Genomic DNA, 16,682 nt, shown 5'->3' on the forward strand with positions numbered 1-16,682 from the left:
GTCGCCACGTATACAGGACAATATTATTTTCTTCAAAATGTTCATTATTGTGGCGGCAAAAGAGATGAAAGAACACATTATTTTTAGTCTTTTAGAGATTAAGCAGACAACGAATCCTCGTCATATTGAATTGCAAAACCCAAATAGTCGAATCCGAATGGGTGATAATGTGAAAAAGAGGAACACAAAGCAAAGCCACCATTCACGTATGGGTACGGATTTAGATTACCACCACCGAATTGGCTTTGTGAGACACTCTAAGATTCATGAGAAAAGGAAGGGCAAAATTATTGGTAATAATAAGAATAACAATAAAGTAAAACACACACTACTCATACAAGTATATATAACCAACAAAAAATATGTCGGCTTCGGTCCCCCATGTTTCCCATGTCATTCAATGTGAAACCAAACCAAACCAAACCCATACATAACATCCCTTTTAACGTTATTGATGCAAAAATGAAATTTTCACCCAACCCCATCATCGATCCTCCGTCCCCCAAAATGAGGGCCCCCTAAGAGTAAAGGCATGGACTTATATCAGAAAACTTTGTACACCATGCTTTGAATATGTTGCATCAAATTTCGATCATAAAGTCAACTTTTATAAGCGGATTTTCCCACCACTCCCAAACAACCGCTGAATATGTGGCTACATAATTATCGGAAAGCTTCTTCTCTAGTTTCTAGACCAAATTATTACTAAGCTGTACACGGAATAACGCGGCTATCTTCCTCCTTTTCCGTTATTGCTGCTGCTTCTGTGCACACGTACACTTCGCGCGATTCTCTGAAAGAGTCTAACCAAATATGTACAAATATATGTACCAAGAAAATGAGTACCCAATGCCCAAATATATGCTAGCTTCATAATCAATATATTATTATTAGTTAAGCATTTATAACGTTTATCTTCCCATATTATGGGACATCATCCATTACTATTAAACATCAAAATAATGATGACTTTCACTTTAAATTATATTTAAATTCACGGTTTTAGATGATATTAAAATATCCCGGTACTAATGAATAAAAAATAAAAAAAAGTTTTCAAAGCAATAAATGAATTTTCTGACATCGATGTAATGAATCCCTGCTTTTTCTAACAAAATCTTTTTTATTTTTGTAACTTGTGCGCCAGGTCTGGTGTATAGGACTGAGACAGGTCAGTTATTTTTGACATACCTGAACTTGCTTTTGAAGGTCTTTAATGTACTCAACAGCCAAGTCCAACATGTCTGCCGTGTTTGTTTGCTGCAAAGAGAGGAAAACAACATTGATATATGCGTCAAGGCCTCCTCCACAATTCACACACAAAATAAAAGGTGACGCAATTGTGCAACAAGTCAAAAACTTGCCTTATCCATGTTCGGGACGAGATCTTGTAGTTTCCTCATTCGCTCACTAATTTTAGTTCTTCTAACCTGAAGGGCAATTGACAAAAGATAACTAGTAAGAAAAATTCGGCTGCCTATTTTAGAAACAACAAACCAAGTGCAGGTTAAAAAGAAAAGGAAATAATTTGTGATAACAGGACAATGCCTCAATTTGTTACAATAGAGAAAATATTAATGGAACCTACAGAAATTATGGTGGGTCCTATTATAATGTTTAGTATCTTTCTCTTGTAACATGACAAAATTTAGGTTTGTATCATTTTACTCGTTTTTGAAAAACAATCCCAGCCAAAACATGCTTATTAACATGAGAGGACTTTATAATCCAATAATTTGGCTAGAACAAATCATACCCTTTCTGCAATGCTTCTTGGGTGAGTGGCACAACCCCTCTTGGCACGAATTTTGCAAGGAACCGAATCTGAGAGCTGAAGAAACTTCTCAATAGCTGCCATTTCTGCCGAAGTATTTGGCAAACTCAACTGATGAGCCAAAGCAGAAGAAGGCTGGCCTCCTGTTTCATTCTGTGACCAATACAACAAAATCAAGTCAATGACATTGCAATTCAAAATCATACATCACATGTTACCCTGGATCCAACGGTACACTCTACCTGATTTTCAGCTGCATTTAAACCAGAAAATGGTTTTACATCATCCTCTCTAAATCTCTTTAGACCAGTCATATTGTCAGACATGATTGTAGAATCATCCCATGCACCTACAGGGAAACCGGGGATAAATTCGTTACCCTGGCTTTCAGCAAACCCTTCATTTTCTGCATTGTTCTGTGCATTGCTCGTGTTTCCAATTTCAGCTCTTGATGACATTAATCCCGAAGCGTAGTTTGGTGCATTCTTCATCCCCGTTGCAGGAGAAAAGTTTGCTTCCTCGCTAGTGTTACTAACCGCTCCCATAGTTCCCATGCCTCTCACAGCAGCATAGCCTGCCAATCAAGCTTGCATAGCGTCATTATGACAACCTATTCATGAAGTAAGAAAATGAAGAAAATTGGCATAAATAATTAAATCTGAAGCCTAAACCAGGAAAATATTGATCACCTTAGCCATGATTTTCTCAACCAACCTCTTTATAAAATCATAGGATTCCCACCAAAACCTACCTAGACTAGACAGTAGACCCTAGTCATATTGTATGTACGATTCTACTTTGTGTATGACTATAAAGTAATAGAATCATTTTGGCGGATAAAATAAGAATTTTAACTATTAATTATAAATGGATAGATGAAAATTATGAAATTGAAACAATGACATAATTTATTAAACACTTGTATGTAATTTTTATTACATTTTTAACGGTGGATTTTTTAATTTCTGTAATTCCTTAATGTGCTTTATAAAGAAAATATCTCAATTTAGAAAAATCAAATCCTCCTTTTTTTTCTTCTGTCCTTTTTTATCTACCAGTTGCACAACAGAAAAATGTTTGTAGAGACTAAAATAACAAATTTGAAGATATTTATTTATGCTACCTGATCTAGCAAGAATTAATGTTGTTATTTTTCCTGTAGCGAGGATTTTTCGGTGTTCTACAATAATCAAATTTGAATCTATTACCAAATGAAAATTACCTAAACCCCCACTACGGATTCTAGTACGTTTGTGTATGCTAGGATTTAAAAAAAGGGGGGGGGGGGGGGCTGGAAACAATAAAATCTCCCTGGGAAAAAAATAAAGGTGGCATTTTTTTAATAGAAAAAAAGGTGAAATTAGAAATAAATAGCAATAGTAAAGAGAAAAGAAATTGGACATACCAGTTTCAATATTAATGTTTGAAAACAATCCAGCAGGTGAGCTACCATGCCTGATGAGACTGGAACTGCTTCCACGACCAGTCTTCATCTGGTTTGGCAAAGGTGGTCGTCCAGTGTTTTGGTAAAAACTGTGAGGAGCAGAAGATCCATAACTATTGATATTACTTTGTTGTTGCTGTTGGAGAACACAGGGTTCGTTACTCATGGATGGCACATCCTGTGGTTGAGGATTAACATTAACCTCTTCTTTAACTGCAACAACAGTTGGGGGATTCTGAGTAGCAAGTGAATCCTCTGCATCAGCATCAGCATCACCCCCACCGAGACTATTCACAAACCGCGTCAACATTCGCTCTGTTTCGGGGCTTGAGGGGCGATTGAAAACGTGCTCGTAGAACTCACGGTCAATGATGCTCGAAAAATACGAACTTGGAGCCGATCGGTACCGTGTCAACCCTGAATTCATCTGCTGCTGGTGATGATCCAAAAACATCGGAGGGTGCTGCTGAAGATCTGATTCCATTAACCTCTTCACTTCTAATTCACACGTGTGTTCCTGTTACCGGAAAAAAAATCCTTGGATTATCTTCTAAGCTCCAAGCACTCTCATCAGATCACACCAACTTCTGGAATCCTCTTTTTTCCTGAAAAAATATTTGTCAATAATAATTCCAGAGATCTAAAACTAGCAAGCAAAAGTAGCAAACCCAAATCTAGATAATATATAAATAATTAAACTTCCAAGCTAGAACTCTAGACTCTGAAAAGGGTTGCCTCAAAATCAGGAAGAGATCAAACAGGGTAAGAAGAAAAAAAAAACTTGGAAAAAAATTATGAGTTGTAGTTTCTATCACGGTGACACACATAACATCGAAAGTCATAGAAACTAACGGCAAGCCGTTTATTTCTGTGTTCCTGAAAGTGAAGGAATCAGTTAGCTCAGCGGGACAAGACAAGCAACAAAAGAACGTGGGAAGATAAGCAAAGGATGTGAAGTACGAAGTTTGAAAATAAAAGAGAAGAAAAAAAAAAGTACCTCTTGGTTGGTGTGTGTGTGTTTGGGGAGGGTAGGATTTATGGTGGAGGAGATGGGGGAAGGTTCAAGAGAAAGGATTATAAAATAGCATTGGATTTAGTTTGTGAGGAGGTGCAGCCAATGAGAAGTGAACAGAGGCACAGATGTAGCTGTGAGATTTGGCGTTCCAGATTTACCAGAATGCCCTCAAACGAAATGGGAGATGAACATGGCAGAGAGAGGGTTCCGAAGGGAGAAAGAACACAAGGTAATCCTATATTTAGAAGTAAAGGTAGGTTTTGATAAAATGGGAAGTATACGAGGTGAAATGACTTTATTGCCTGCACTCTTCCACCGCTGCACCACTTCACCTTCCTTCACATCATCACCATCATTCATCATTCATCAATGCCACACAATATCAAATCATTAAACTATCATTTCATTTTCCACACACATATCTTTTTTCCCCTTTTAGAAATAATATTCTTAATTCCGTCTTTTCACTTTTATATAAATAAAATTATTTACGATTTCTAATTAAAAACTAAATTATTTACACTTTTCTCTAATTATTGTTTGGTGCATTGAAGATGAATAGAGAGGGAGAATAAAGGATTAAAGTGAAATTTTTTTGACTTGTTAAGTATTTTTAGTAGAAAAAAATTATGTAAAATTGTAAATTTTTTTTTGCATATATCTGAATTGATTTATATTTTATTTATTATTTATTATTCTTATGTTCATTTTTTTTCCTTTTCTTCTTTATCATGTATAAGTGATGTTGAAATACTTGTCTCTTTAATTTTTACAAAAGAAAAATAACAACTTTGGGAATAATTGTCTAATATATAGTTGTAATGATCTATTATGATCTCCACATTGTATCGACCTTGCCCACATATTACATCAATTAAAGTCTTAAAGAAAATTCAACTATTCACTTCAAAAGTCAATATCTTAACAAGGGTTTTTAACATTTGGGTTTCTAGAACACCACAACAATATCTTCACAATGGAATATCCAATTGTTAAATTGTCAAAATGTTGCATACTAACCTCATATTTATTGTTGTTTTGCCTTAATTTAATATTAGCTTTTTTGCAATACTTCATTTCTTTTATTAGGTGTGCAACAAATAAGGAAAATAAGAAAAAAAAATGAAATCATTGTAGTTGAGGAATAAAATGGAACAATTACAGAAGGTTGAAGACATGTTCGGTCATATTTACCAATATGCACGATTGTGCTTCCTCAAAACGCCAACAAAGCATGCCCATGCTCCATGAAGTAAGCCCAAGCCCAATATATTAAGCTCAATATTTCAACATACAACTCAACTTACAACTTTCAACCATTTAATCATATATATACATCAACATACAACATGTAGCACCATTACTTACATTATGTTCAACACTTAGCCAAAAATAGCATTTTCATTAGGCAACCCATGTTTGACGTCATTCTCCTTGTGCCTGGTGTGAAATGAGACAGAGAGCCTCTGTTGTAGAAAACCCATGTTGCTCTCATGTCTGGTGTGGCCAAAACCCATGCTTAACCTCATTTCAGGAAAAAAAGTGTTTGTCTAACTCACATCCAATGTTAATGAACTAACGTTCGATGTCATCTAAGCAAAGAGTTTTTGTTTTAATCAACCACTCAATCGAGACTTGATGTCACCAAATTATAAAAAAAAAAAAAAAAAAAAAAAAAAAAAAAAAACTCCAAAGGCATCCATGTTGGGTGCTATTCAACCCACACTCAACGTGACTAAGTCAGATAACTCTTTTTCAAACTCATGCCTGACATTATTAATCACATGCCAAACATTAATGCAGTCAAGAGCCTCTAACCTATATCATACCCAATGTCTTGAAGTTGTGTCTGACGCGATAATAATTTATACACTTGACAAAATTACCCAACATATAACTCGGATAATTAATCAACAAGAGTTAAAAATCTAACTTCCTATACTTCCAAACTCCACAAGAAAAAAGGAATAAGAGGGAAATGAAGCTCTTTGGGGAACATCACACAAAATTGCTACCACTACTTGTTTCTCAACCTTGTAGTTTTAAATCACCAATCCACTACTCAAATATGAATCTTCACATTCTTGAGAAGGCTAAGAAAAGAAAGAAGAAGTTTAGGATCTATAGTCTTTCTCTCTAAGTTTTTTCTAAATTTTCTAATGAAACGAACTTATAAAATCTACTTCTAAAAAAAATATTGCAAACTTATAAGGAATTCTTTTATATATTTCTCATAGTTTTTCAATAATCAAATAACACAACAACATACATTTTAATAAAATCAACAAACATTAATAAAAATACAATATTGCAATAGTTAATAAAAAATTTCATTTATAATGTAAATGTATTATATAATTACTTAATAAAAATTTTCAATTGAAAGATAAAACAATCTCATTAAAAATAAAGACAAAAAGTAATTAAGAAAAAAAGTTGTTATTTTTTATGTATTGTTATAAATTCCTCCAAATAGAATGGAGGGAGTGTAAATAGTATTATACAGTTTAGTCAGGGTGCAACAGTTTCACTAAAACAGATAAATCCGACTAAATTTACATTTAGTTCAATTTAATTACTTAAGGTGTCACTTAATAAAATACTAATAAATATTTTTTAATTTTATATAAGAAACTTAACTTATAAATTGGCAAAGTTTTGATTGACATAACTTTTCATCTTTTATCTAATTGTAGTAAACATTTTTTTTTTCTATTTTATGTCGTTTTGTCAACGCCTTCTCACTACTTTTTTATTTTTATTTTTTTTGTGTGTGCATGGATTTTTGGTTAATATCACACATTGGTTACAACAAAAACTGCAATGTGAATATTTTTATTTTTTTTATAAAACTACAAAATATATAACAAAATCAGCTTTTGAGAAATAGTTGTAAACTATTTATTTGAAGTTTAAGAAAAAGCATAGATTAAGGAACGTGCAGGTAAAAGAGTTGTTTCTGAATGTATAAAGTTTGATATTTTTTAGAAATCATAGTGTATAAATATTTTTCTTTCTTAATTCACTAAAATATATATTTGAAGACAAAATTATAATTGTTTAACAAGGGTTAAAATGAACATTACTTTAAAAACAGTAATTTTAAAGATATTAATAGACTTATGATTGAAACATGGGTGACAAAAGGAGGATTGAGACTACTCTTGTCCCTTAATCTTGGTCATGAACTTATTTTGATATGTTTAAAAGTTTCACTTAAGAATTGAGGTCAATGATAGTTTATAAACATTTTTCCTTCTTAACCCATTGAAACATCTTTTCATGAATAAAATTAGAGTTAATCACATATACACTGTCAGTGTAAAGTTTTTCTACACTGATAATCAATCATATCTTGTAATAGTACCATGTCATTTGCTTATTTAATAAAATAAAAAAAAAATAATTTGAAAGATATGATTGGTTGTCAATGTAAAAAACTTTACACTCACAGTATATGGATGATTAACTCATAAAATTATGACGATCCAACGAACATCAAAATGGACAATATCTTAGACACGATGATTCTAACGAATCTAGCAAACTTGCAATTGGAACAAGAATAAATACAAATTATTTTATATACATGATATATTGGTCATATTTAAATATTATAATTTTTTGTCTCTAAAAAGCGAGAGTCATTTATTAAATTATTATTTTTTAAAGAGCAATAATCATAAAATTTCAATATGACCTTATAATTTTGAAATTTGAAACGAAGAGAAGATGCATTCTCTTCTAATGAGTAACAAATGTTAGACGTCAAGACTTGTGTAATTTGATGGAGCCCTATTATTCTTTTGTTCCATGTTACTGCCTTCGAATATTCCTACTAAATAAAGTTGACTATTTTTCCATTGAAAAAAACAATAATGTTAATTGCCATTAAGGCTAATTCAATATTACTCTACTGTATAACTGAAAGAATTAAATGAAGTAGCAGGCATGTGTCTGTATTTTCCCCTTTTTCTTAATATACTAACTTACATCTTTGCCAAAAAAAAAAAAAAACAAACAAACTTACTTCTTTGTTTAAATCCTCAATCTTTTAGAGGATGGAAAAGAAAATAAAGGAAAACAATAATTTTTGAGTAATATACAACCCAAAATTTATCTCCCAACGCCAGCAATTGAAATGATGCAAGATTTGAGTTGAATCATTTACAGTTGAACGACATAGGAAAAGATGTTACCTACTGTGATGTCGCATGTGAAGTCCACGTACTGATTTTTACTAAACCTGATATCACCTAAGGACATAAGTTTCGTTGTTGGCGTGAGAATCTTATTACTAAATTAATAAATAGAGAGGTATGTTTGTAATACTCTTTTACATTTTTATAGACATATTTTTATATTTTTAAAATTTTTAATAAATAATATGTAAATAAATATATTTCTAGATATTTGTTAAATCTGGAAGCCAGTTCCAGTACTAGTGAGCTTATGGAACCACCTCACTTAAACTTTAATAAATAAATATAAAAAAAACATAGAATATCTGAGACAATATCAGAATGATTAAAAAAAAGAAAAAAGAAAAAGAAAAGCGGTAGATGTAGTTAGAATATTGGCGTTGGTGAAAGTGGGAGAAAAAGGGAAATATTTGTATGTTGTGCATGGGGGACCAATGGTTCCACGCGGACGTTCGTGCGCCCAGATGCGTTGAAAATAATTCCCATGGACCCCCTAATAAGTAATAACTGTTATCTTTCATTCAAAAATAAATAAACAATTTCTTACAAAATTATTTTATCTACAAAAACTTTAAAAAAATAAAAATAAATAATTAGGAGATAGAGAGGTAGTTGACCCAACTTAAAATCCCGGCACGCCGTATATTTTACTACCGTAAATAATAAGTTTTTTTTTTTCTCTTCAAATGTTTAGTTCGGATAAACTTAAAATTTGTGTATATAATAATATACACGTTACAAATTGTAATTAAGTGCAAATTATTTTATATGATTCGTATATAAATTTTTTATGCTGTCATTTTATTAAAAAATTATGTTGAGTAATAAATTTATCAACTTCTATAAAAACTAACTAAAAGTTACGGATCATTTGTGATCGGATAATATTAAATTAATGCATAGTTTATAAATTTACAGTTTTTTTTTATTTATAAAAAAGTAAAAAAATTACACATTGTGTGGTTGGGTAGTATTAAATTTATATATATTTTGTCCATAGTTATATTTATTAATTTTTTTTAAATGATGTTCTAAACACCTAAAGATCGTGTACAATATCCAAATGACTCATCAATACAAATGCATAAACATATTTTTAGTAACTATATATAGTCATCCTCATTATAATATTCTAGAAATTCATACTTTACAATCTTATTCACAAGGTTTGAGTAGACGAGCTCTCATGTCTTTACAGTTTCATATATGATTTTCAAGCAAACAAGTTCTTACGTCTTTTTAGTTTCATACGTGTTTTTTGAGTAAACAAGTTCTCGCATCTTAACAATTTAATAAGCAATTTTCGAGCAAGTGAACTATCGTATCTTTATAATTTTAATTGAACTCACACATCTTTATAGTTTCATATGCCCTTTCTAAGCAAACAAGCTCTCGCGTCTTTATAATTTCATACGTGCTTTCTGAACAAAGGAACTCTCATGTTATTACAATTTCATACGCAATTTCTTAGTAGATGAGGTTTTAAGTCTTTATATAATTTCATACACAATGTTCGAGCAAACAAGCTCTTGCATCTTGATAATTTCATATGGATTCTGAGCAAACAAGCTCTCAAATCTTTACAATTTCATCCTCACCAAGAAGATCATTATCCTTTAACAGCTCACCATCAATAACATCTAGGTCAACACTCAACTTACTAAAGGAAAATCAAGCACATGAAATGTCACTTAATGCACGACTCTTTGAAACTCGTGCATGTTCCTTGATTGTATTAGCCTCCATCACTGTCACACAAGCCTAAAACCTCTTAATCTGGGACATCATCAAAATTTGCTCCAACAATAAGTTTTCCACCTCCCTAACATACTTCTCAACACATGCAAATTTGCATTCTTTTAAACAGTTAACTTCACTATCCGGCTCCTCCTTAAAATGTCCCTCATCTAGCTTAATCACTCCTTCTCAACCTATAAACTCCTTCCCTTTTTAACTTAGGAAGCATTACCCAGTTAACAAGTACAAAATCCAAGGCAATAAATCACATTTATAACCCATTAATGCACACAAAAATCTGTCAACAACCATGCACTAATTGTGATTTAAACGACTAAGATAGATCAAACAATTAAGTTATCTTGCCCCCAACGAACTCGAAGCTCAAAGAGCTTTAATACTACATATACTGATCAAGGTTTACGTGCTACCCACCTCAACCAAACTAAAGTTGAGCCTACCCCTTCGAGCTTTCCCATGTTAGGCCTCTCACCTATCATGATCATGAGATAAAACCATAACAATTAACTCCTAATGACTAACAACATATCTTAGCATATCTTATGAAATATTATAATCAAGCACATTATATTTACCAAACAAAATATCTTTACTTGTCAAAAACAATATCTCAACTAATCAATAACAATGTCTCCACGCAATTACTAAAATATATCTCTATGATATCGTACAACATTATCTCTAATCCTAGAGATAAGATCAATCACAAATATATAGGATACCATATATCATTCTACCCTAATGTCATTCTTAACTTAGGCACCTTCTAACTTGAGTGTCAGAATGTCTGTGTAAGTGTCCCACCTTGCAACAAACATTAGAACAATGAAAACATCATCTTGTCGTTGGAACACTTGTAATATTCTAATAAGAACAAGTTCATAGTAATTAAACTATTTCTAATCGTCATAACTTTTTTTTTTCTTCTAAAAATATAATAATATATCGAAAACATTTGCTTTATATTTTTTTTTAATACAACACATATCATATAATACGACTCGAATCATATAATGATGTTTGTTAGAAGAAAAAAATTTGGAGTTAACCTAACAATTTGCATTATTTTGTTTATTTCCTTTTATTCAATTGAAAGACATCAGTTTTATAGTTTATCTAAAAAGAAGAAGAGAGACATCACTTTTTTTTTCTTCTTATTTCTTGTTTTATTGCATTTTTAACATACATTGAAAATATTATATAATGACATGGATTAGAAAAATAAACCTAACAATAACAACGATGAAAATTAACAAAGACTCACTACAAAAAAATGTTGTTATATAATGATACACTTTATAATAAAGTAATACAATACTTATTATTAAAAACTATTTTTATCTATATTATAAATACAATATATATTAATATACCACTAAAAGTATAAATATAAGTTATTGTAACATATAATATGTTACTAAATTTTATTAAAATTAATATTAAAATTATGTGTAATTATATGTTAAATAAATTTATATTTACATATTTTATATTTATAGTAATATTTTTTTTATATATTATTGCTTGTAATATTTCGTGTAGTATTTTTTCTTTCTTTCTTTTGTTGCATTGATTAACCGTTACTTGAAAACATGCCTCATCGAAATAAATTTTCGTTTTTTTCCCTAAACGAGTAGTGATGTATTCATTATTAATTAAGAAAAAAGAAATATTCTGTTGAGTCTCTTATTTATGTATGTGATCAAGATTATGTATGACTTAAATTAAATAGAAACTAATCACGACAACCGATAACCCTGCGGCATGAAACTCCTGATCAGCCGAAAAAATAAAATAAAGAAACCTCATTCCTATTTAAGATGATCGGTATCATCGAATAAGTCAATAAACAAACAGCATTAGAAATATACAAAAAGAAATATCATATATGTAAGCTTTATTTTAATATAACTCATATCATTAATTATATAAGATTCATCGGTTTTACTTTTATATTTTTAAAATATTACCATCAAGCTTATAATCTCGAGTTCATCATATTAATTAAATATTGTAAGTTTAATTTAAATAAAATTAGATGTCGCGATAAAAGATACATAAGGTCATATATGTAAACCAATTAACAATAAGAGAGAAATTTGTAATAAAATTATATTAATTATTGCAATTTAAAAATTAAAAAAAAAATTACTTGTGATTGTGGATCTCAACTACGAGTGAGACCCACTTTGATGTATACTCGATCCAAACCCGGCCACCTGTCACGCTTTTCCTTAATTTAAATAATCATGTAACAAAATTTGGGAATATATAATTTTAAATACAAATAATAGACCTTACAAGCAATTATGACTAGTCTCTACATAACAAATTTTGTATTTACATTCTCTTCAACAAAATGTTTTTCACGTTTAAGAAATTAATTAATTCTAATATGCTTTTCCAAGTTTTAATTATTTTTTAAAATGAGTTCATTGGCACGTAGGTAATTTGGTATAATTGAAATATTTCACCTGTTTGAAACATTTATTACTCCACAGATGAAAACTCATAAAAATTTGTCAAGATTTAGTTTAGAAATATTAATTTTCAATGATTTCTTCGAAAAAGAAACCTTGTGTTAGTTAAAGTATTGCATATGTTGTTTCTTTTCTATACAATCTTATAGGAAACAAGTAGAATCAATCGATTCTTTTAATTAATAGAATTAATGTAGTTTATAGTAATTATAATCTTTATTATAATAAAATGAAAGAAGTCTATGATTTTTTTCCCCATTTAAAATAAGAGTACTTATGTAATTTTATCTTATCATAATTATTTTAATTTTAATTTTTAAATTTAATAATTTCTAAACCTTTAGTGCGAAGAAAAATTCTTTATCTTCCTCTTTGCTTTATACGTTTCTCATCAAATTGTTTTCACTTTGTCTCCCACTCAAATAAGTAATTATCAATATTTATTTCTTATGCATTGATTACAGTTTTTCAATGGTAATTGATAATTGTTATTAACAAAGAAACATTGCACGAGATCTGAATCCAATCATATAATACCATAAACCCTTCCTCTTCCTCTCTGATTCATACGTTTCCCATCAAATTGTTTGCGCACTTTATCTTCCACTTAGAGAAACAATTATGAATATCTATTTCTTATGTATTGGTTACAGTTTTTCAATGTCACTTGATCTCAACTATCTTCTAATTTTTAAGGCATTTTTCTTTTCAAAACTTCATTCTAATTGTCCTATTCCATCATACTCTATTTCTAAAAATACTCTCTCCATATATACATTGTCCACTTTCTGATTTGGGTATTTTTGTACTTCTAATATGAGGATTCACACTTTCTCTATCAATCATAGGTGACAAGGTTTTCTTCTTCTTCTTTAATGGTCTCATACGTATGTCATGTGTTAATTTTGCATATGTAACGACCCGTTCTCAAACCAGAACGACTCGTTTTACTTGTACTCATTGTGTGTTAATGGTGCATCTGGAATGGGCCGTTCCAGATAGTTTAAGAACGGGTCGTTCCAGATGTAAAATTAACACACGACGAGTGCAAGTAGAACAGACCGTTCCAGATGCATTAAAGAAGGAGGAGGAAACCTTGCCACTTATGTATCTACGTGACATCCATTGTGGAATTTGGACGGAAGTCCTACATTGGTGTGTTTTTAAATTATTGGGACTAAATTGAAAAAAAAAAATAAAGTGGGATCAAATTAAAATTTTTAATTATTATGAGGGATCAAATTAGGCATTTAGCCTTGTTTCAATGTTGATGTATAATTAACATATTATTAAAAGTTTTTTCGTTTTTACTTTCATCTTTTTTTTAGAGGGCATAACTCAAAGGTTTAAATTACTAAATGACATTGTAGCAGGAAAAAATAATTGGAAGATAAGAGTTCGTATAACAAGATTGTGGAGGATGCAAAAGTTTAAGAATCCATTGCAAACAAATTTCTTGGAGATGATTTTGGTGGATGAAGAGGTTTTTTTTTCCTCCATAAATTATAACAATAATAATTTCATTGTTGGATAATGTAGTTTTTATTTTTGCTTCTGTTTCAAATTTTCATTTTCACCAAATAATTATGATTAGTAAGGATATTGTGAATTTTTTTACTGTAATAATATTTAATTTTTTTTACCAAAATAGAGCCCTGGACACATTATTTACCCAACTAGCACTGATTACTGTTTAAAGTCAGAATTCGGTTCGCCGAAAACTGAATTTTGACCTTTCCTGTGTGTGCCTTGGCCGTCATGGGTTGTCGGAATTCGGTTTTCGAGGAACCGAATTCCGGGCAGCCATTTTTGTTTTGTTTTGTTTTTTATTTTTTATTTTTATTAAATAATAAATTAAATTTATAATAAAACTCAAATTTTAAATAATAATTAAATAATAAATGATATTTATAATAAAAAATAAATTTTAAAAATTTAATTACTTATAATGTTAATAAATAATAAATTTAATAAGATATATTTATAATAAGTTATATTAAAGTTGTTATTTGTGAAAATTCTTATTTGTGACGATGAGGTAAATGGCTTGATATCTATTACTAATGTAGTTTATAAAGAAGTCTTTCAGACTCTGACATAGGTAACTTGCATTTTTTTATAATAACATTATAAAAGAAAAACATGTCTACTTTAGTTCTAATTTTACCAATTTTTAAGGCATTTCACCAAGTTTATTTCCCATGATGGATATATTCAAGAGTCATTACATAATTACTGTATAAGGTAAAAATTTAATTTAGTTTCCTTTCTATTTGAATTACTACATCTTTATAGCATTTTAATATTATACCTCTTGTAAGTTAATTATACGGTTTTTCTTCTTCTTCAAGTTAATGCATTAGCTCATATTATAGATGTTGACGTTTTTTAAGCTGAGATACAATGTAATTTAGTTTTCTTAATATTTCATATTATCATGTTTTCAATCGTTTATCATTGTCATTTAATTTGTATATTCATATATTTTTTTCATGCTACGTTAAGTTCAATTAATTTTTACAATTTTATATATATTAATTATTAAAATAAAATTTATTAACTATATAATAATTTATTTTTCGTGTAACGCATGCGCACAAATCTAGTTATAAATAATGTGATACTTGTGGGGGAATATAAATATCTTCATATTTGGTACATCTGGAAAAGAAAACCTCTATATACCATTGTATTATATAACTAATTAATGGTAAAAAGTGTGGACAATCTAAAGAATAAAATATACATAAAGTGAAAATACTAATTTGTCCCTTTAAAATATTTAATAAAAAATAAAAATACCCACTAAAAGTAAAATGTAAATATCCAGTGTACTGAATAGTATATATCTTCTATCATTATAAATTTATAATGTCTTTAACTGTAAGGTTAAATTGGAAAAATAATTTTACATGAAGACATAAATTAAATATAAGAGAATGAATAAATAATTTAACCTTGGAACCAAAAATTGAGTGAAAACTAGGCGAGACAATGCACGTGTAATCCCATAAGATTGTGCCGGAGTTGCGGCAAACCAGGAAAATATTATATACCCCTTGCTATTACAGTATAATGTGCTTTTGTTCCTTAAGTTAATCACAGCATATCTTTTCACATCGCACTGCACTGTTTTTTGCTAAAAGACAAAGTCTCTTTGAGTGAGACTGAAAGACTTTTGCAGGGCAATTCCATATAAATATATTGCTTTGTTTCGAGATTAATTGTTTAAACAAAGTGCCATTGTCTGACTCTCAGTCTCACCTACGTAAACTAATGTTAAATTTCCTTCTACGTCCATGTGCCACTGTCATCAGGTTAAAAGAAAGGTGAAAAGAAATGTACCTAGTGATTACATACATGTCCCGACGTTGTATCATGTGTGTCATCCGAATTATTTAAAGTGTTAATTATATAAAACTAAGACTTACATATATTTTTTTTATTTAAATTTTCGTCTTTTTTGTAAATTAGTTCTTAAACAATTTTTGAACGGATTAAACTTTTGTTAATTATTTTTAATTGTGTTTAGTTTTTTTTATTAAGAGTTTATTTGGAAAGTGTGACACTATATTTTGTTTTGTTAATTATTGTATTTTATCAATGATTATATGTTTATTGTTGAAAATTTCTAAGGATTTGATGAATTCACTTGAATCTTAGGTTTAGAGGATTTTTTTGGATATAAATATAATTTATCTATGAAAATAAGATATATAAGATTTCTTCTCAGACTTGGGTCTCAAAAACTCATTTCTCATAAGAAACCTAGAGAGAGAAGTAGTGAGAGATGTTGTGAAAATCAAGGGTGACATTTTCTTACCTTTGATTTCACAAAAGACGTCTGAATCCTTCTCTAGGGATCTTAAGTTGCTATGTTGGCGGATTCAAGCTCAAAGAGTGGAGAATCAATGTTGGTGAGTAGTGTTCAGAGTTGCTCAAAGTCATCTTCTTCTTCCTACTCTCTCCCAATTTTCTAAGACTTTGAGGTACGGGAAGTTAGATTTCA

General features: G+C 30.0%; 1 protein-coding gene across 1 annotated transcript; it reads right to left on the reverse strand.

The window, feature by feature from the left end:
* Positions 1-312: 312 nt before the first annotated feature.
* Positions 313-4,491, reverse strand: LOC109799140 (transcription factor bHLH122). The gene is made up of 7 exons (XM_020359665.3): positions 4,216-4,491; positions 3,180-3,823; positions 2,017-2,348; positions 1,757-1,927; positions 1,365-1,430; positions 1,192-1,260; positions 313-803 (listed from the first exon to the last, which is right to left on the reverse strand). Exons 2-7 carry the CDS (start codon positions 3,700-3,702, stop codon positions 750-752), a joined length of 1,215 nt encoding a protein of 404 aa, XP_020215254.2. The 5' UTR covers positions 3,703-3,823; positions 4,216-4,491; the 3' UTR covers positions 313-749.
* Between the last annotated feature and the right edge of the window lie 12,191 nt (positions 4,492-16,682).

This window comes from Cajanus cajan, chromosome 8, assembly GCF_000230855.2.
Source record: "Cajanus cajan strain Asha chromosome 8, NIPB_CcT2T_4, whole genome shotgun sequence".
NCBI classification, from domain to species: domain Eukaryota; kingdom Viridiplantae; phylum Streptophyta; class Magnoliopsida; order Fabales; family Fabaceae; genus Cajanus; species Cajanus cajan.